This window comes from Cebidichthys violaceus, unplaced genomic scaffold (genome assembly GCF_023349555.1).
Source record: "Cebidichthys violaceus isolate CVI_PGR_0920_01 unplaced genomic scaffold, fCebVio1.0.p SCAF_4, whole genome shotgun sequence".
In the NCBI taxonomy this organism is placed as follows: Eukaryota; Metazoa; Chordata; class Actinopteri; order Perciformes; family Stichaeidae; genus Cebidichthys; species Cebidichthys violaceus.
Genome location: NW_027176594.1, coordinates 1,951,165 through 1,973,036, shown reverse-complemented (window position 1 = coordinate 1,973,036; position 21,872 = coordinate 1,951,165). Strand labels below are relative to the sequence as shown.

The 21,872-nt window shown below is 42.0% G+C and overlaps 2 protein-coding genes across 4 annotated transcripts; one reads left to right on the top strand and one right to left on the bottom strand.

Moving 5' to 3' along the window:
* Positions 1-14: 14 nt before the first annotated feature.
* On the top strand, positions 15-11,143 carry LOC137884690 (3',5'-cyclic-AMP phosphodiesterase 4C-like). 2 transcript variants are annotated; one of them, XM_068726603.1, is made up of 16 exons: positions 15-286; positions 1,235-1,369; positions 1,876-2,003; positions 2,155-2,337; positions 2,472-2,511; positions 2,671-2,741; positions 3,488-3,650; positions 3,853-3,946; positions 4,067-4,224; positions 5,448-5,546; positions 5,673-5,837; positions 6,735-6,834; positions 6,966-7,120; positions 7,288-7,410; positions 7,513-7,695; positions 9,203-11,143. In XM_068726603.1, exons 1-16 carry the CDS (start codon positions 245-247, stop codon positions 10,175-10,177), a joined length of 2,814 nt encoding a protein of 937 aa, XP_068582704.1. In that variant the 5' UTR covers positions 15-244; the 3' UTR covers positions 10,178-11,143. The 2 variants fall into 2 exon arrangements, with proteins under 2 accessions (XP_068582704.1, XP_068582705.1); XM_068726604.1 differs by lacking the exon at positions 5,448-5,546.
* On the bottom strand, positions 10,931-21,400 carry LOC137884691 (ADP-ribosylation factor-binding protein GGA1-like). 2 transcript variants are annotated; one of them, XM_068726606.1, is made up of 16 exons: positions 21,275-21,400; positions 20,325-20,409; positions 19,850-19,925; positions 19,209-19,307; positions 18,017-18,140; positions 17,751-17,851; positions 17,591-17,671; positions 17,333-17,470; positions 16,899-17,106; positions 16,600-16,779; positions 16,444-16,499; positions 16,239-16,351; positions 15,990-16,138; positions 15,709-15,878; positions 14,505-14,615; positions 10,931-13,875 (listed from the first exon to the last, which is right to left on the bottom strand). In XM_068726606.1, exons 1-16 carry the CDS (start codon positions 21,315-21,317, stop codon positions 13,765-13,767), a joined length of 1,845 nt encoding a protein of 614 aa, XP_068582707.1. In that variant the 5' UTR covers positions 21,318-21,400; the 3' UTR covers positions 10,931-13,764. The 2 variants fall into 2 exon arrangements, with proteins under 2 accessions (XP_068582707.1, XP_068582708.1); XM_068726607.1 differs by having other exon boundaries at positions 16,905-17,106.
* Positions 21,401-21,872: the final 472 nt, after the last annotated feature.

The window sequence follows — 21,872 nt, the reverse complement described above, 5'->3', positions numbered from 1 at the left end:
AGCATTTAAACGGCAGGTTGACGCCTGGTTTCAGCCACCTGGAGACGGAGGGGCGGGGAGAGAGCGCGAGCGAGGCGGTTGCTGGCCGAGTCAGCTCCGATGGGGGCCGGTTGTGACCCGGTCTGACCCCCCCCGGTTTTGACCTTGCAGTGACCTTTGACCTCTCCGGTCCTGGCTCTCCACCTGCTCTGCATGCCTGGGTTCCGGAACGCTCCGCCCTGGGGCCCAGAACGAGCCAATCAGGATGAAGAAGAGCCGCAGCGTGCTGTCTGTGACTGGAGAAGAGGTGAGAATACAAACGAACCTCCAGAAAATCAGCTAACTCTTGTTCCAATAGAGAGTAGATAAAAGGCAGAGCAGTCCGGTCACACTGGACCGCCTGTGTGTGTGTGTGTGTGTGTGTGTGTGTGTGTGTGTGTGTGTGTGTGTGTGTTTGTGTTTTCTTACTATGACACACCAACCTCGTGACTTTCACACATCTATCCAAGGCTCCCTTTGTTCTTGTTGTCAAGGTCTGTGACGCACTCAGAAGTCAGAGTGGACAGTTTTGTCCTCCCCCGCCTCCATTTGCACAGTGTGAACCACTCAGTCCGTCATAGTCCTGTATGTAAATGAGCCCCAGCTAAATGAAGGCTCTATGTAAATCAGCTATTTTTTTTGGGGGGGGGGTGCTGAAGGACATAATACCGTCTGCACTGATTATGATGAGGAGCGAGTGCCTATACCTTTGTGTATGTGTGTGTGTGTGTGTGTGTGTGCGTGTGTGTGTGCTGTACGTGTGTGTGTGTGTGTGGTTGCGAGCATCTTTCCACATCTGGGTCTGGACGACATCAAACACAGCATGCAAGCAACACGGCACTGTTGCCTAGCAACTGCTACCATTCCCCCAGTGTTTTGTTGCTACGGTACTGCAGTGCAGATCAGCCTCCAAGAGCTCAGTCTGTAGAGGCCTTATCCCAGACACACACACACACACACACACACACACACAGTCACAGGCATGTAAACACACATACATACACGTTTTTTGTGCAGTGTCTTCACTCATCAGTATTTGAATATGTAACCATGGTTTTGGTGAATGTGCATAAATGACAACTGCGCGGACCAACTTTCATTTTTATTACTGAATTTAAAATGAAGAAACATGTTTTTTCTGTGTGTTTTTGTCTCTCTCACTTCATGTCTCTCCGCCTCCATCGCCTGCTCTCCCCCCCCCCCCCCCGTCTCACAGGGTAAAGACTCCGATATAGCAGGTGCTGGGGAGAAGGCGGAGTCGTCGCGCTACAGTCGATCTTATACGTCCGGAGCCACACTTGGGGCTGAGCTACGCAGAGGGAGGAGCAGACGACTCTCATCTAGTCTCCAGGTATTGAAACGAAGCATTGGTGCATTAACCTGCATGGGACCGGTATTAACCCCCCCCCCCCCCCCCCCCCCCCCCCTCCCTCATGTGAACATTAAATGAAATGACATTCCAAATACTCTTTGATTTGGCATGTTTTTGCCCGTTTAACTACAAATTATATGAACAAGCGAGACAGCATAATACTGTGTTTTAGAATTTGTATGTGGTTTCCTGGCTTCCATTCATTTGGGAACAATAGGAAGACTTGCTTGAGCATTACCAATTACCAAAACAATCTGACTAATTAAGGTAATTGTATTTCTGTTGACTGGAAACATCATGGCTGCCCAGAAGGACAGTAAAAAATACATTCAAATCAAAATTGTTAAGTATTGGCTGCACTGAAAGGTATTGAATGATTTGTGGTTCATTTTGTTAACTATAAGAAACTTAACCACACTTCATGCACAAACGTCAAACAGCTGGTGACTACTATCATACACTAACCCTTCCTTCTAACTCTACAGGTACCCTGCTGGCTCCGCCCTCGAGATCGCACGCGCTCACCTGAGGTCCTGAGCAACGTGTCGCGTCCAACAACCCTTCCCCTCCGCATCCCGCCACGCATCTCCATCACACAAGCAGACACTGACGGGTACACACACACACACACACACACACACACACACACACACACACACACACACACACACACACACACACACACACACACACACACCTTTTATTTACTCCTCCCACAAAGCTTTTTCCAGATGCTCACTTTTCCTCCTCTCCTCATGGTGCAGTTACGAAGCAGAGAATGGCGTGTCACCAGGTCACACCCCTCTGGGTTCGCAGAGTCCAGGCCTCACCCTGCACACCTCCTTTCCCCAGGGTCAGAGACGGGAGTCCTTCCTCTACCGCTCAGACTCGGACTACGACATGTCGCCCAAGACGGTCTCACGTAACTCGTCCCTCGCCAGCGAAGGGTGAGCCTCGGGGAGAAAGACAAAAACGATGATTTAATGATTTAAGGGAGGGGGGGGGGTTAGAGTGTGTATGGTTTTAGTCATATGTTGAAAAATCGTCTCTGCTTCCGCTCTTATTTTCAACACTCTCTCAGGCACACAGGAGAGGACTTCATCGTCACACCTTTTGCTCAAGTGAGTAATAGATAAATCATTGTGTGAAATGTCTCATGTGTTTCAATGTTTTGACCTGTTGAAAAATGCTTAAATTAGCATGTTTAGTCATTTCTAAAAGCAACCATTAGGATATGTATATTTCTCTGATTATTTGTTATTATTGTTATTATTATTTAGGTGTTGGCCAGTCTGCGATCAGTGCGGAGCAACTTCACCATTCTTGCCAACGTCTCCACAACACCAGTCAAGTCAGTACCGACTCATTGTCTTGACTTGTGACTTGACTCGTGACTTGTCAGTCTTGACTCGTGACTTGTCAGTCTTGACTTGTGGTTTAACGTGGGACTTGACTTTGGACTTGACTTGTGACTAGTCAGTCTTGACTTGTGACTTGACTTGTGACTTGTCAGTCTTGACTTGTGGTTTAACGTGGGACTTGACTTTGGACTTGACTTGTGACTTGTCAGTCTTGACTTGTGACTTAACGTGGGACTTGACTTTGGACTTGACTTGTGACTAGTCAGTCTTGACTTGTGACCTGACTTGTGACTTGTCAGTCTTGACTTGTGACCTGACTTGTGACTAGTCAGTCTTGACTTGTGACTTGACTTGTGCCTTGTCAGTCTTGACTTGTGACCTGACTTGTGACTAGTCAGTCTTGACTTGTGACTTGACTTGTGACTTGTCAGTCTTGACTTGTGACCTGACTTGTGACTAGTCAGTCTTGACTTGTGACCTGACTCGTGACTTGTCAATCTTGACTTGTGATCTGACTTGTGACTAGTCAGTCTTGACTTGTGACTTGACTTGTGACTTGTCAGTCTTGACTTGTGACCTGACTTGTGACTAGTCAGTCTTGACTTGTGACCTGACTCGTGACTTGTCAATCTTGACTTGTGATCTGACTTGTGACTTGTCTTGGGACCTGACTTACAAAACAATGACTTGATGACCGCAGTGTCGGTCAGGTCAAACTGAGCCGTTGTGTCCTCAGGAGGTCTCCTCTGGCTGGAGTGTGCGTCAGTCCCAGGGCGTCTCTATCAGACCAGCAGTACCAGCAGCTCGCCCTGGACACTCTGGAGGAGCTGGACTGGTGCTTGGACCAGCTGGAGACCATTCAGACACACCGCTCTGTCAGCGAAATGGCCTCCAACAAGGTTTGCAACACATCCCTGAACCAACCAGTCCAACCACCGTATCAGCAGGCTAATACATATGTAAACGTTCAGTATCTGTTGAAGATAGAAACTACAGCACATTATTATGGACTTAATTACAAGTTCCATATCCAAAAAGAGTTCTGTATTGGATCTTAGCTCTTAGTTATCCCTAAAACTCATATCTCTGTTTTGCTCTCAGTTTAAGAGGATGCTGAACAGAGAGCTGTCCCACCTGTCAGAGATGAGTCGCTCAGGCAACCAGGTGTCTGAATACATCTCCAGCACCTTCATGGGTGAGTGGGACCACAGTGTCTTTTCTGGTCCACGTCCTATTTATGCCAAATAAAAACAATACATCTATCTTATGTGTGTGTGTGTGTGTGTGTGTATGTGTTTTGTCCATCAATCTGCAGACAAGCAGAACGACGTGGAAATCCCGTCTCCCACCCTGAAAGACAAATCTATGAGTCACATCACTGGAGTGAGGAAACTGTCTCACAGCTCCAGCCTCTCCAGCTCCTCCATGCCTCGCTTCGGCGTCAACACGGACCACGAGGATGAGCTTGCCAAGGTCTCGTTGTCTTCTCTGTTTTTCCTCTGACTCACTTCAAAACAAGATTCACAAATCAATCCGTGTTCAGACTTGGACCGTGAACATGGATTTATTCTTTGTGCCTTGTGCACACGAGATAAATCTTTCAGGACCGGGGGGGGTTCCGTAGATTTGCGTCTTTGCTTGTTGCGTAGTTTTATTTCAGTCTTGTCTTAGTTGACCCTTCCAGTAGTATGGAGGAAGTTTGTCTGCTGCACTTTTCTTCTTTTTCTGATTTACGGCTGAGGCTCTTTTAGTATCTCATTGAGACTGAAGCGCGAGGTTTTCTGTGGGACGTGCGTGTTCTTTTAGTGTGTTAAGACTTTCATCTGAACACTAAGCCACTTTCAGGGTTGATGCGCTCATAGTACTCAAACGTTCGCTGGGATTTTCTTGGTTATTTTATTTTGTGTGTATTTTGTGCTTGGTGCCACATTGTTTAATTCCATCCGGTCTGTAGCGCCAAATGTTTGAAAAGCCCACAGTAGGATGGAAAGGATGGTTCGCCTTTTGGTTTTTAAATCACCAAAGTGGTAATTCATCCTGAGGGGAACATGAACGTCCGTACCAGACTCCATGGCATTCCACTGGCACTCCACTAATTTAGGGTTGTGACTCACAATTACGTTCATCATTGAATTCTCTGACAACTATTTACTTGATTAATTGTTGGGTCTATAAAATGTCAAAAGAAATATTGAAAAGCTGCCATAACCAATCTATTAAATCCCAAGGTGAGTTATTCAGAGGGATTGTTTTGTCCCACAAACAGTCCGAAGCCCAAAGGCGTTCAGTTTATTATCACAGAGGAGTAAAACATCCAGGATATATTAATGTCAGAGAAGATGGAACCAGTGTTTTTTTCTGTGAGAATTCACAAGATCATTAACAAACCATCTGGTTACCATAATGGTAGTAGTTTGTAAAAATGTTGTTATTGACGAAAGGATATTTTTATTGAATTTGAAACAAGTAAACAAAATATTCACATGAAATTTTCTTGAGTGCACAACAGTCAATTTAATGAATCTATAGAGGAGCACCACTATCAGTCCCAACCATCCCTCACCCCATATACAAGCCAGAATCCCCTTTATTAAAGGGTACTTCATACTTGAAGTAATACACGAAGGTGCTGGAATTGTGGGTTTTAGAGAGGACATTTCTAACATGATGTCTGTCCCTGTGTGGTGTTTGAGCAGGAGTTGGAGGATCTGGACAAATGGAGTTTCAACATATTCAGATTAGCAGAATTCTCCAACAACAGGCCTCTAAGCTGCATCATGTACACCATCTTCCAGGTAAACAAACTGAGAGAGTGTGTGTGTGTGTGGGTGTGTGTGTGTTGGGTTTGCTGATGTACGTGATGCGCGTGTTTGTACATGTGTGTGTGTGTGAAGTTGTGGCTCCATGTCCTCCCTCATCAGGAGCGAGAGCTGTTGAAGACGTTTCGTATCCCGGTCGACACCTTCGTCACTTATGTGATGACCCTGGAGGACCATTACCATGGAAATGTAGCGTACCACAACAGCCTGCATGCTGCGGACGTCACCCAGTCCACACACGTCCTCCTGTCCACACCTGCTCTTGATGTATGTTGACACACACACACACACACACACACACACACACACACACACACATCCCTTCATGGACTAAGCTAAATCTAATTACATCTAATTTATGATAATAATAACTTTATTTGTATAGCACATGTCATGCTCCAAATGGAAGCCAGTCGCTGATATATGAAGGTCTTAGATTAGCTAAGGCTTTGTAGATAAAGACTTCAAATGATACAAGTCACCAGTTTAGTGCCTGAGCAGAAAGGTCATTTTTTTTTGTATTGGTCAAAACGCTGACTGCAATTTCAGCAAAGTTTCAGATGAAAAAATTAAGTTTTTGTGACCTTTGTTAAAACGGCTAATAAAATTAAGATATTTGTGCAGGAATGTGCAAAAGCTCAGAGTATAAAGTATAGAGAATATGTGCAATGTGTAGAGATGATAATAATCAAAAAGATTTAAGTATTAAAAATGTATATATACTAACTTATTATACTATTTGTATTTTTGCAAGCTGTACTCAGGTTGTCAAAGAGCATTTGACTGTATTAAAACCATTATGATATAAAAATGTTACATTACTTTGTGTTACGTCTCCTTGGCTGATGTCAAGTTGTAATGAAAGAGAGAGTTTTAGAGCGGCATCCACTCACAACACAAGCATGGAACACAAGGCCGGCCTTCACAAACACCTTCAATTCAAGTGAACAAGCAACAATGATTTAAGTCCTCTTGTGACGAATAAAGGAAGTCCTTTATGAATGAAAGATTCCTCTTAGAAAGCAGGATTCAACTACAAAGTGACATTGCAAATCAAGATTTTACTTACTAAATAAACAGACAAATTAACATATTTTCTTTGGATAAAAACTTAAAATAAGAGACGAGAATATCGAGTTTTCTCTGACTTCTTGTTCCTCTCAGGCCGTCTTCACCGACCTGGAGATCCTCGCTGCTCTGTTCGCTGCAGCGATCCACGATGTAGACCACCCCGGGGTTTCCAATCAGTTCCTCATCAACACTAGTGAGTGCACACACACACACACACACGCACACACACACACACACACACACACACACACACACACACAGACAGACAGAGACAAAAGGTATAATCTCTCTCTCTCTCTCTCTCTCTCTCTTCACTGTGCCCAGACTCTGAGCTGGCCCTCATGTATAACGATGAGTCCGTTTTGGAGAACCACCACCTCGCTGTGGGCTTCAAGCTTCTGCACCAGGAACACTGTGACATCTTCCAGAACCTCACCAAGCGACAACGCCAGAGCCTTCGCAAGCTCGTCATCGATATGGTCAGGACATTTCCCGCCACATCTCACGGCGCACCACTTAGAATATAAGACAAATAACATCACATCACTCATCCTTGGTTTTTGGTTTCATTTGACAGATAAGGTCAGAGATTAGTTTGGACCTTTGTGCTTCTTCTCTATTTGTTTCTAACTGTCTCTGTCCGCAGGTGTTGGCCACAGACATGTCCAAACACATGACCCTACTGGCTGATCTGAAGACCATGGTGGAGACCAAGAAGGTGACCAGCTCCGGCGTGCTGCTCCTGGACCACTACACAGAACGGATACAGGTAACAGTCTCTGCCGGTACGGCTGCTCACGCGGACCACGGCCACCAGAGCGAGAATCTACTGAACACATTGTTATCTGCACTGTGCGATGTGTGCGTTCAGGTGCTGAGGAACATGGTGCACTGCGCAGACCTGAGCAACCCCACCAAGGCGCTGCCGTTATACAGGCAGTGGACGGAGAGGATCATGGAGGAGTTCTTCCGACAGGGTGACAAGGAGCGAGAGAGAGGGATGGAGATCAGTGCCATGTGTGACAAGCACACCGCCTCCGTGGAGAAGAGTCAGGTACCGCTCAACCTCGCTCTCCCGTCCACTTTACAAATTGGTTGATTGGAAACTGTGTTTGAAGCTTGAACCCTTCAGTTTATTGTGAAGACTGTTAGACGTGTGAATGGTCTTTTTTTTTTTTTAGGCCATTGTTTGACAAACACAAGTTTCACTCGTGGAGGGAAATTTGATTATGATAAAACTGCATCTTCAAAAAAACGACCGTTTTAGTTAAATCAACACAAACATGTTGAGCATCTAAAGAAAGTCATAGTATAGTAAAAAAAAGTTATTGTAAAGTACGTCATAAAAAGTCAAACAAGTCAAAAGTATGTGATAAAAGAGTAAAAGTAGTTTATCAAAAATGTCAAAGTGTACCATATCATATTAAAGTCATTGTATAGTATGTCATAAAAAATGATGGTTTGTGATACAAAATAGGTCATAATATAGTATGTTGTATATATTAGTATATTATATCTTGAAAAACTATGTCACAAGTTATAGTATAGTATGTCAAGTAAAAGTCAAAGTATGTAATTAAATTAAAAGTAGAGCTGAGACTGATGGTCATAAACCAAAATATTGGAAAAAGAATTCACCTGAATGACGGCGCTAGAATATAAGTCAAAGGATCACCAAAATAATTACAATTAATTCTTGTTTTGCATCGTGGCAAGAGAAAGAGGCAGAAAAAACATTGTTTTTCATAAATCTGGCACAGTAACGAAGCCTGGAATAACTTAAGATACATTCTGGCAATCATTAAAACTTTTGTTATTGTATTTTGGATGCATGTATCACAACTGTGTCAACATCCAGCTGGCACCAGCTTCAGTGCCTCCTTTGATATCCATGATGTTAAACAGTGACATTTTTCTCTGTCAAACTTCTGGTTACTGATTCTGTACTTAGATTAAAAAAAAAAAAAAGAAAAGAAATTTTGAGATGTTCTGCCAGTTGGATTTTCTGAATACTTCAAAAGCTCATTTGCTTTCTTGCCGAGAGTTGAATGAGAAGATTGATACCATTCCGATGTCTGTATGATAGATGTTTGGGAATAAACGTTAACGGCTTTCCTGGCTCTGCCCAAAGTTAATTTCAATATTTTTAATTGAATTCAATTTTATTTGTATAGCCTGTTATCACAAATCACAAGTTTGCCTCGGGGGGGGGGGGGGGGGGGGGGGCTTAACGGTGTGTACAAAGTACAATATCCTCTGTCATTGGAGGAAAAATTGTCAAATTTTCACTTGGACGGATAGAACAAAGATATAATCTGTTAATGTATGAGTTTAAGATGTGCTGGTAGGCAGATTTTGTTACATTTGGACAAAGCCATGCTAGCTGTTCCTCTGTTTTCAGTAGTTATGCTAAGCTAACTGGCTGCAGGCTATACCTTTTCATATTTACCACACAAACATGAGAATGGTATCAGTCTTCTCATCAAACTCTGGGCGAGAAAGCAGTCCAGCGTATTCCCCTTGTTGTCATGGCGTCAGGTGTGATTCTTTTTCTTTTCCAGGTGGGTTTCATCGACTACATCGTCCACCCGCTGTGGGAGACGTGGGCTGACCTGGTGCACCCAGACGCCCAGGAGCTGCTGGACACGCTGGAGGAGAACAGGGAGTGGTATCTGAACACCATGCCCCAGTCCCCCTCACCTCCCCCGGACAGACACCTGCAGCACGACCGCTTCCAGTTCGAACTCAGCCTGGAGGACCTGGAGCACAACAACCACAACCACATACACCTGAGGAGCAACGGCAGGATGAGCGCCTGTGATGACGCGGGTGAGGACCGTACGCAGGACGACGTAGAAACTGAGAAAGAAGACGAGGAGAATCACAACAGCGAGCACAACGGAGTCCAAGATGATGAGGAGGAGGAGGAGGAGGAGGAGGAGGAGACTGGAGAAAGAGAGGGCGAAGAAGAAGAAGAAGAAGAAGAGGAGAAGGAGAACGCAGAGGAGGAGGAGGAGGAGGAGGAGGAACATGCAGAGGAAGTAGAAGAAGACCGAACTGAAGTGAACGATGCAGCGGAGGAAGAGGAGACTAAAGAAGAGGAGGAAGAGAATGAGCAACAACAGGAAGGAGATCAAGAGCAGGAAGAAGAAGTGGAAGGCAAGGATGCTGCAGAAAATGAGGAGACGAAGACTGAGGAAGGTGAAGGTGAGGAAAAGGTAGAAGAGGAATTTGAAAATGAGGAGGCAGAAGTGGAGGAAAAAGAGGAGGGAAGGATGGAGGAGGAGGAAGAAGAAGAAGAAGAAGAAGAGGGGGAGGAGGCAACAAAGACTGAGGAAAACGTAGAACAAGAGGAGGGTGAGACAGAAGAGAAAGTGGAGGAGGAAGCAGAAATGGAGGACAAAGCTGAGGAGGAGGTCGGAGAAACGGAAGATATCGAAGAGGAGAAAGGAGAGTCGGAAGAAGCAGAAGAGGAGGAGGAGGCGCCTGTTGAGGATGAAGCTGGAGAGGAGGAGGAAGAGGAAGAGGAATGTTGATTGGGTGTGAAAACATACCTCAACAGGGTCAGTGAATAGAAGTTAACGAGAGATTTTTAAAAAGTGCATAACTGGAGCCCGAAAGGCTTCGACAGTTGGAAGTAAGTCCGTCGTAGGAGAGGATGAAGAGCTGAAGGCTCAACTGCAGACGTCTTAAACAAACATGACGGAGCAGCACCGGAGCATCCGCCTTCCTGACCGTTGCAGCGTCTTAATCAACTGGTAGTGATAGAAAGACTTTTGCGTCTTCATCACAGAGTATCTGTACATCCATCACTGCCGTAGGGAATAAAAAACGGAGGATAATAAAAAGTGGGGAAACTGTTTTATCGACCTTTTGTAGCTCCTGGAAAAAAAACAACTAAAATGCATACATGCAATTAAGTGCGATCTCATGGACTACTACCCATCATCTCTCTTTCACCGTCTTGTTTATTAGGAACACAATGACCAACAACTGTTAAAAGAATGTCAACTTCCTCTGTTTGTCAGAAAAGAGAAAAAAAAAAAAAAAAAAAAGTCTGGAAAATGTCTGTCTTATATTTACTACAAAAACTTTCCACTTGTGAACAGGATGCTAAGAACAACTTTGGGCTCTGGTCTAGGAACAGTTTAACCTCCTCACATACTAACCGTAGAGCAACAATGCTGGGTTCTGAATGATATCTGGACCACCTCGTCAAGGTGGAAACATTTGCAGTCCAACTCAAAAGGCTGACCTGTCGTATGTGTCGATGTCTGTTCATGTTTGAAAAAAAAAAAAAAAACAAAAACACACACACACCCAGTATTCATCCCATAACGACAGTTTCACCGCTACCAGACTGTGAGTTTGATTCCCGGGTGAATCGTGCCAAACTGACCCACGACCAGCACTGAGTAATTCAGCCTTCCTCCAAACAAGGCTACTCGTCCGTTAAGCAATGAACTGTGGGACCAGGGTACGTGGGTGTGATGATGGTCTTCCACAAATCCCTTTTTTTCTTTTTTTTTTTTTTTCTTTTTGTAAAAATGTAATTTGGCACTTTATCTAACACCCCTGTTTCATATGTGTACATAATAAACATGTATTTTAATCTGCTGATGTCATATAATAAATATGATCAATGAAGTTGACGGATGGATTTCTTTTCAGTTGCAGGTCTCTGATATCGTTCTCCTCTGAATAATAATAATAACACTGGAAAGGATCTGGACTGGAATTTTCATGACAAAGTCAGTAGAGCGTGTCAAAAATAGTCATAGTGGAGTATGTCAAAAACAATGCAATAAAGCATAGTATACTATTTCATAAATACTAAAAAAGACTTGGGTGTGTCTAAAAAAGTCATAGTATAGTACGTCATTAAAAAGTCATGATAGTATGTCCAAAAAAATGTCCAAAAAAAATGATATTATAGTAGGTTGAAAAAAACTAAATTTATAGTATAGTATGTCGAAGGAACAATTTTATATTTTACAACTTTTTCGACATTGAATGACTTTTAAAAAAATGTTTTGACATACTATACTATGGCTTTTTTAATGACTTTTTTGACCATAATATATTGACTTTTTCAACAAGCTGTATTATGACTTTTTTCAACATACATATGACTTTTTTTATGACCTTCTTCGACAGACAATACTATGGCATTTTTATGACTTTTTACGACTTACTGTACTATTGTTTTATTTTTTCAACACAATAGTATGTCAAGTGAACTATGACAATGAAAGACTTTTTTATGACAACTTCCAACACACTGTACTGACTTTTTTCGACACACTATACTATGACTTTTTTTTTTTACAATTAGTTTTTCTTTTTTTCTTTTTACTCCAAATTTGAAGAACTGACCCCCAGGCGTTCCTGAGATATTTATTTTTATGGGAATGGGACGGACAGACAGACGGATAACCCCAAAAAATAAACGATGTCCCAGACTTTACTTTTCGTCCTACAGCTTCTACAGTCGAAGTACAAGTTCTACAGAAGTAGAACTAACCAGTCAGCTACTTCTTAGATAGAGGGAGTAAAACACGGCACACGGATTTCTGTCATTTACAGTCAGCTAATCACTGGCGGGATTTTATTGTTACCAAATGTGTGTTTTATTCAGAGCTGAAACGAGTCCATCAACGGAAAATGAATTGCCAACAATTATGACAATCAATAAAGTCAGTTTTGAGAAAAGAAAATCCAGTTTTCTTGATGGGAAATAAAATGTAAGCAGAGTAAATCTAAGTTTTGTACCGCTGGATTGATTAAACAAGCCGTTTAAATAAATCTCAAGAGTTGTCTGAATGACGACACAAAGAAAACAATAAATAATAGTTATAATTTATAAATAATAACATTTTATGATCGTAAAAACCTTGATCTTGTTTTTGGATTTGGGTGATTTGGTCGTGCACCGTGTTACGGACCGTGTGTATTTATGGATGACATGTGGCAGAGCAACAGTATGATGGAAGCGTTGACAGAAACATTCACGTTTGGCTTGAAGTCGTCCAAAAAAAAAAAATGTGACCAACTTTACGTGCAACCCGCTTTAAACGTGCGTATATCTGACAGTAAGAGACGATAAAACAGGTTGATAAAACGATAACGCTTCACAGTATGAAACAGCTGGTGAGGAAACACTGAACACATGAAATCAACAGTGACAGAGCTCAGCGCTCTTTAGCATGTCGTAACAACAAACGGAAGAAAACAAAGCAAATCAAGAAATGATCTTTACAACTGTGAAAAAAAAGACGTTTTTCATTCATTTACATTGTAAGTTGCAGCACTTTTCTTTGTGCCCATTTTCTGTATCTGTAAGCTACATGTGTGGAGGTTCAGAGAAATCTTTTCTTGATTTGCTTGTGCTTTATGTTTTTGACGAATTATTTGGTTTTCTAAATGCTCCCAAAGATTAGTCGTAGTGGTGAAGATCTTTCCCTCATTTGCTCGTGTTTTAAGTTGCAGCGCTTAAAAACACAGCTTGTATAAAAACGTGACGTCAGTGCATCGACAGCATTACGGTTTTTTTTTCATCAATCATGCAGCCAAATCCAGCAAAATACCCGCAAATACAATTGTTTTCTCACACATTCGTTCCTTAAGACAACCTCGTTCTTAACATAAATACTTATTAAAAACATCACATTTTCCATCTTAACTGGAATTTTTTTTTTTAGGTCACAAACGCTCTAGCGCAAATAAATACCTTTTTTGTCATGTGCAGACATAACCGGCACCGCGTCAGCAAACACATGGGTACAGTGAACGAACTGCGCCTCAACAACAGGCAGCAGTTGTTCAACCCCACCACAGCTGTGACATTTCAACATGCGATGTAGAGTTTACTCACCTTTTAAGAGTAATGGAAATATTTCTGAGGTTTTATCATTAATGCATCAGAAAACACGATATCTTAAATTTCCCAAAATACAGCTTTGATATTTGTTTGTTGTTTACCTCATGAGGATCGACTGCAGGCATTTCCCACCTTTTTGTTGGGTTTTTTTTTTCTTCATGTTACTCTCGTTTGCTTTCACAATCTAGATTTCGCATTCCAGAGTTGTTGTTTGTTTTGTTTTTTTCAGTCCAAGAAGTGTTTTTAGTGGCCGATCAAAGAGGTCCAGTCAGGAAAGTTGTGGATCTCTCCGTCCTCGTTCAGCTGATGGTCTCCGTGTGTCAGTGTCAGCTTGTAGCGTAGACGCACCCTCCGCTAAAGGAAGAGGCCAAACATGTGACTCGTACATACGACTACATGCTACACTATGACTTCTTTATGATATACTGTATACAATTACTTATTTATTACACCCTATATTATGACTTTTTATGGCAAACCATACTATGACCAGAGTGGAACATTAGCAAAAGTCACTCGCAGCTGCTATATAAAAGCCACTGGCTGTAGGACATTATTAGTTTTGATTGACAGTCAAAGTTCACAGAATTCAAACCAATAATTAATAAAGTCGCATGAATAAGAATAAGAATTCACAAGCTACCCAGTAGGTTATAAAGTAATTATCATGCATCAATAACTATTATGAAATATTATAATATAATACAATTCTGAACTGGGCTCTTCTGCATAACAAGTACTTACTTTTGGTAATATCTTTTGCTTATATTTGTACTTGTATTAATGTAGTACTGCTACTTTTAAGTAAAATATCTGAGTACTTCTTCCACCAATACAACAGCACAGCCCCTATTATAAAACATACTTATAAACACAAACGCACTTATAAACAGGTCCGTTTTATGTACGGTAAGTAACGGTGAAGTCACCACTAGCATGTTGAGGCTTTATTAATGTAAATCCACGGCGCTCCTCAAACTCACATTCTGAGGATTAGCCAATAGGAGGACCTGGGAGATGGCCGGCGGGGGCAGGAGAGGGTTGTATGAAGGTAAGTTTGTCCCCGAGGCCGGCTGGAGCTTCACCAACACGGTCTGCAGGACAAGTAATAAAGTCACATTTAAACGGATATTCAACTCATTCATGGGAATCCGGTCGGGACAGCAAATCGTTGAATGATGGATGTCAATAAAATGTAAAAAAAAAAAAAAAAGAAGCAAATTGAACATTTTTCACAAAGTCTGGCCAATCTGAAGTGTCTCCAGGAGGGGGCGCCAGTACCACGATGAAACTAACACATAATCAGTATGAAGGAGCAGCGACCAATCAGCACCGGGCATCAGCTTGTCTACATGGTGAGCTTTAACACAGAGACTCTACCGGGGGAAGATGTAGCAGCTGTTTATAACCAAACATGGTGTTACATGTGAAAACTGATATTGTGATGGATTATTTTTCAATTCAAAAAAACATGAAAGAGTACAAGAGACGACATTTACAAATGTTGACAAATTATTTGCATTAATGCTTATATTTTCACTTCATCTGTTAAATGCTTAAATCGAGAGGATGTCAAAAATATGATTAATACCTGTCACGAGTTCTTTGCACCTATGGAGACATTTTTAAATGATCCAAGATGTATTAAGAGCTCCGATTTATTTTTTGTTTTATGGTTTTTATATCTTAAAATTGTTTTTACAATTATCAAATTACTAGTATTATCCTTTGTTTTCTTTTATTGTTTTGGCTCCTTGTGTTTCCTGTGTTTAATACCTGTGTTATTGATTTGTTTCTCCTGTCAAGCACCTCGAGCTGCATATTATGTCATGAAAAGGTGCTACTTAACTAAAGTGTATTATTATTATCATACATTCTAAATGATATAAAATGTAGAAAAGCATGAAGATGTTTTATGTTTTTGGTTGATCGATGACTTAAACAATGTGAACCAGCGGCCCAAGATGCTTAATTTATATTTAGGATTCTTTACTTTTGCAGTACTTGTTTTTACATTATGCAAATCCCTTGCATGTGAAAACCTACTTACCTAAACCTACCTAAAGCTGTTTCTGATTCTGATTAATCAACATTTAAAACACGTCACAGATCACTCAGTTTCAGTTCCCATCCACGCTCCTTAAATTAAGAGATTATGAATTGCAGTTGTTGTTTGTTTTTTTTTACCTTTGGAACAGCAGCTTGGAACAGGAAGTCTTTCACATGGAGGGCAGATGTGTTCACCGTGGAGATGACGACCACAGCGACACCCGGATGACCCGGCGGAGAGTCTTTGGCAAAATGGAGCGAGACGTGGACGCCGCCGCGATCGTACACAGCGATCGGCTCAAGGTTTCCTGTCGCGAACGAGAAAAGAAGCAGACGTTTAGAAAAGCGGGCGATAAAACACATAATAAAGGAACTATGAAGCACAAAGTTCAGCCAGCTGTTTGGCCAAATAAACATACTGGATTTGATGGTTTCCATTGGAACGAAGATGTTTTTCAGGAGTTCTGGGCTGAATTTCACTGGATATGCAGACATTTCACTGAGCTGTTTCTGCGACTTGGACGGTGATTCCGACTCTGTCGTAAATTGTTGATCGTGAGGGAGTGACCTGATAGAAGAAATCAGGACCGCAAATAAAGCCGGGGAACAAGCTTGAAATAAGGCAAAAACGCATCCTGGACTAGAGACTTTCTTTCCTCCATCCTTACCAAATGCTAGTCCCATTAGATGAAGCACTGCTCCCCCCACATCCCCGGGCTCTCAACACAACACCTCTCCCCCCGTTCTGCTCAGCAGTCTTCATCTGAACCTCTCCATTGAGCTGACAGAAGAAGACAGAACCGTGTTAAACACTCTTCCAAATAAAATCTTTTAAAACAGTGTTAATCTTTAAACTTGACATCCAAGCTTCACCTGTAGGAGTTCTTCATAATACGACATTGTGGTCTCTTGAGTCTGATGATCTAACTCTGTAATCACAGGACAGAACATCATTACATTATGAGTCATCACTGTGAAAGAGAGAGCGAGAGAGAGAGAGAACAAGCTAGAATACGAACGCGGGCCTACCTAATTGATTTAAGTCCTGCTCAGCCGCTGAATGGAAGGTACTTTCCAGAAGAGAGGAAAACATGGGTGAAGAGGATTCAAAGGACGGTGGTGAATCGGCTTTTCTGCGTGTGAGCGGAGAGTCCAGCGCCGACAGGTCGATGAGGTGGTAACTTTTAATCTCTCTGGGACTCTTTGGAGCTGGAGGAACAAGACGAGACAGAGTCAAAGATGAGCAGCACAGAGCGGAGCCACACACACACACACACACACAAACAAGCTGGTGTCCACAGGGACTACTAGGAAAGTACAGAACATACTTTTACCCTCCACTTCTTCCTCACTTCTACTTCGTCCTCGTCCGCCGTTACACTCTCTCTTTCCCACTCGGTCTTTGTAGCTGTTTACCACGAGCGTTAGCTCGTCGTTAGCCGCCAGGATCTGCGCCAGAGCCGCGTCGTCGTCCGTCGTGTCGCTGGCCAGGCGGAACAAGCTGGGCCTCAGTCGGTCGCAGCGCTCGTACGAGGCCTGCAGCCGGGGAGGGAGGGGCTCAAATGTTGAGTCACACTTCCACACAACATATCTGCAGATATCACTTTCAATGCCTTGAACTTCACACTTTGAGTTGTTGTGAACGTATCTTTCTATTTAGCAATGATGACCTCTTCGTAACAAGGGACAGACCAGCGTGTATCAGTTGTACTCGAAGAGAAGCAACTGATTGATTGTCAGTCTGTGAAAATGTCCGACATACCTTCACGTCATCACTCGGCTGCAACGAGGTTCCAGCGAGCGTGTGCTGGTCCAGGAGCTCTCTGAGCTGCTCGGTGCTGCTCTCCACCTCCTTCAGAGTCGATTCGCGCTTTGACACTTTCTCTGCCTTCTCCTGCTCCTGAAACACACACACAAACACACACACACACACACACACACACACACACACAAATCAATATCAAACTCATACAGTTATTACAGCTGCATGCATGTAAACATGGCCAGCAGCCCCGCTCACCTCTTTGATGGTGCTTTTAATCAGTTTGTTGGCTGCTTCCAGGTCTTCAGGACGGGCGCTTTTCAGTAATCTGGCTAACAGCTGATGATACAGAAACATCCTGTTTTTAGCAGGATGAAAGCAAACGTTACATTAGAGGATATTAAACACAAACACTCACGGTGGCCTTGTCCTCCTGGTCAAAAACAGAGTCTGTGGTTCTTTGCGTTGGAGGCGTCATTATAACTGCGTCTGGTAGTTTGGGATCTTTCTGCACAATACCTTAAATAACAAAAAAGAAGGGCAAGGTGGATTTATTCTTGGGGGGGAAGGGCATAACACAAAGCAACACATTACAATATATATCGCTCTTTTATGTATCTCTAAACTGATCATAGATCATGTGAATAATTGAAGTGTTGTTGGGCAGGTTAGTTGCATCCAGACCTTGTTTCTTGAGCATGTTGTAAGCTTCCTGAATCTTGGGTTCGTCTTTTAGCCAAAGAGTCCAGCCGTAGAGGACCTCCGTCACTCTGTCTTTCACTTTCTGTGGAGTCCAGGCGCCAAAGTACTGCTCAGGAAAGATCAACCAGGTCAGTCCCATCAGCGTTGATCCTCAGGGAGCAACTGTTACATTCTTTAATTCGTCTTTAACTCTTTAAACTGTTCTCCTGTTGATCTTTTGATCTGTATTATTCTATTTGATTTAGCAGTGTATATATATATATATATATATATATATATATATATATATATATATATATATATATATATATATATATATATTTTGTAGCGTAGTAGATGATTTGTTAATGTACCATTACATTTTCCACTGGAAGAGCTCAGCATGGTTTTGTTTACACAAAGAGCTCAATGACTTTAAATTGTTTATTCGTATGAATTTGACTGATGAGGGTCTGAGAGCCAAAATGTTGTTAATAAATTGAAATGATCAATATTATGAAGGATTTTTTGGTTCTTTCGACTATCATTTTGATTAAAATTGGTGTTTAGTAGCTTTAGATTTGCATTTATGGTTCCTCTGTTTCTTAAAACTTGTATTCCCAACGGGTTTTAAATTGCTTCTTGAAACGGTTTTATCCCAGAGCTCATCTGGATTATACTTTCATTTTCAGACTTTTTTTTATTTGTCTTTTCATATTACTGAAAGTGGATTAATCTATTTCGCTCTGTGTTGATTTTATTTTGCCGTCTTGTGTGAAGCTCTTTGTTACTTGTGATCTGAAATGTGCTCTAGAAGTGTATTATTATTATCATTATAATATTCACGACGACACTGCAAATGAAACTCAACAGTCTGATTACACAAAACAAAACATCACACACACACACACACACACACACACACACACACACACACACACACACACACACACACACGTCTCAAGTAAAGTAAATAGAAAATCATTTAGAGATGAATCTACCCGGACAAAACATTGCCAGTAAAGTCAAAATTTCTATTTTGGGAGACATGAATAAGTGTGCCGTCTTTGCCTTTTGCCCAAATAGCTCAGAGCAGACCAGCTACATTACTGTTGATTATATAATGGCCTTCATGAAACGGAACTGGTACATGCACAAATAGGGAACTAAAGGACACCTGTCTCTCTATAATTACCTTTGGCGCTAGGAGTTTGATGAGTTCATTGAGAAAGCGAAACTTGGCGGCCTCGCTGTGGAACCTCTTCCCGCAGTTGTTCATACATGCCTCGAGAACCTGGAAAGCACCAAGTCAGAATCAACCGAAGCTTTGTCAACATGTGAAAATGAAAGAAACACAAGCCCCTTGGGTTTTACGCAATACAAAGAAAAGAGAGAACGGATTTGTCACAGCAGGTTTCGTGGTCAACCACCTTTTAAAAAGAGCACATGACATGAGGCACATGAACCTTCAGGAAGCTTCCCTAAGTTACATTATATGACAAACCGTGTGCTGTCACAGCAGATTCAAAATGCCAAGTAAAACCCTCATGTCACTCGGGCCATGTGAGGAAATTTAGTCACAGATGTTCTTCACAGCACCGCCCTCTACCAGGGTCGGAACAAAGACATTTAGTTTTCAACGAATGGTCCGTACCGCCAAAAGACGCTATGACAAATACCGTGCATAAACCCATAATACATTGCATTAATAAATAAAAAAGAAGGGCTCTTGTTGAACTTCACAGACGAATACACTGACTATTTAACAACCGATGAAGCTGTGTGACGTGCGTCATCTGTGTTCTACATGTAGAGATGAAGAACCTGATAACTTACAGTGAGAGCCTGCAGAGCCTCTTTCTCCTGTGGAGACTGGATTTTATGGGCGAGAAGACGAACGGCTACCTGTGGCCTGAAAGCAGAAAACAAGTCACGTTTAAAATGCCCGAGTGGGACGTGAGCAACATGTTATGTGCTTGCTTTTAATTTACACTGCATGGAGACGTTATAACACATTAATATAGAAACTAAGAAAAGAGTCAAAGGGCAGAAAGGTGCTGCAGACTTCCTCCTCTCTCTTTCCTCCTCTCTCTTGCACGATGGTGTAACTGAGAGGCTGTTTCTGCAACGTGGATGTGAAGCAACTCTTTCTCAAAGAGTTACAATAAAGTAACATCTAGAAGCAAACAGCCTCCCCCGAAAACATCAGCTCAGGTCCGAAGCAAGAGGATGATCTGAGAATCTACTTGGCGATGTGTGTGTGTGCGAACGCCTTAAAAAGACTTTGATGAGGTGACTGTGTTCAGTTTACCCATCAGCCTCCTGGTCAACGAGCTGGTAGAAGCCCTGGATGCAGTCCCATCTGTCCTCCTGGTTGTTTGGGTCTGTGGCCTGGTCTGGAACACCAGAGAAACCGATTAAACGTATAAAAACATATTTTCATAATGTGCCTCGATTAGATAAAAATACTTGGAAATATATGCAAACAATTACACAATTTAATGAGGAAGTGAAAATGGAAGATGGACAGATCTACACAGAAAACAGGGAATCAATACCTATGTTATGCTAAGTAGAAGTAGTTATACTAAATTATTTTACTTTTACTACTATTTAAATTTGAACTTTTTGGCTTTCATTAGACTCCCCCCCTTCATGTATCTGTTGAATGGAGTTTTTATGTCCTTTTAAATATTCAGATGTTGCATTGCTCATATAAAAAGATTAAAAAAAAAAAAAAAAAGGCAAAGAGGATATCAAACTTTAATCTGAAGGAAATTTAAGACCAGTATTCACAGTACTTTTCATATGTAGGTACATTTTACTGGGTAAACTTGTTTACGTTCCAGTTTATGTTTAAAAGCTGGTCTTTAACTTGTCCGTGTGTATTTATTGCTACTTTTACTCAAAGTAAAACTTGTGTACGAATGTTCTGCCACAATGCGCGTGCACATGAGCGCAAACACAACACACCGCTCCAGCGCTAGCTAGGCGCGCGCATGGTCTAACCAACTTCCTGTTCCAACTGATACTTTCTGCACCAATGCGAAACTTATTTTGATAAAGTTAAAAAAATGAAACGACACATGTACAACTCAATTGTAAATCTAAGCAGTTATTATTGTAATTAAGTTAAACTCAAGGCACGCGCTGTGACGTTAGCAAACAACAAGTTGTCAGTTATCGTTAGTTCAGATGTGTGATGAGATTCATTTAGCTAAAAGTAAAAAAACGCTTCTATATATTTCCCCGTTTACTTACTGAGCCATGACTCAAAGGTTGCCTGGCTGTCAGCGGTCGCCATTGCCGTCCTTTCTCCTGCAGCTCCAGAGAAGTTTAGCAGCCGAACCGTGCGCGTCTCCTCTGGGGGAAGCGGAGGTGTCAAACTGAGCCTGTGCGGCGGCATGTGACACTCACGCCCAGTCACCCTCCTGACACAGCAGCCGAACGATAGTAACACCCCCCCTCTCCTCAGCAGCACCACGTAGCATGTACATGTACATGTACATGTACATGTACTCAAGTGTTACACTGACGTGCAATTCTGAGGTAGTTGTACTGGAATAAATACATGTTCTGCTACTTCTACTTGCCTACATTTCAGATGCAAATATTGTCCTTTTTACTCCACATATATTTGATAACTTAAGTTACTGATTACCAGTGGTAACCAGTTGTAACCAGTACATGAAAGGTTACTCAAGTAATTGTTTTAGATACAGAGCTCATGCCGACATCATAAAACATGATGTAGTGTTATAGCTAGTTATTCTATTAAACTATGCAAAAGAAATTGGAATTCCTCGACCAGCAGCAACATGTTCATACGTGTTAATGAACCAGTAGGAATATTTAAATA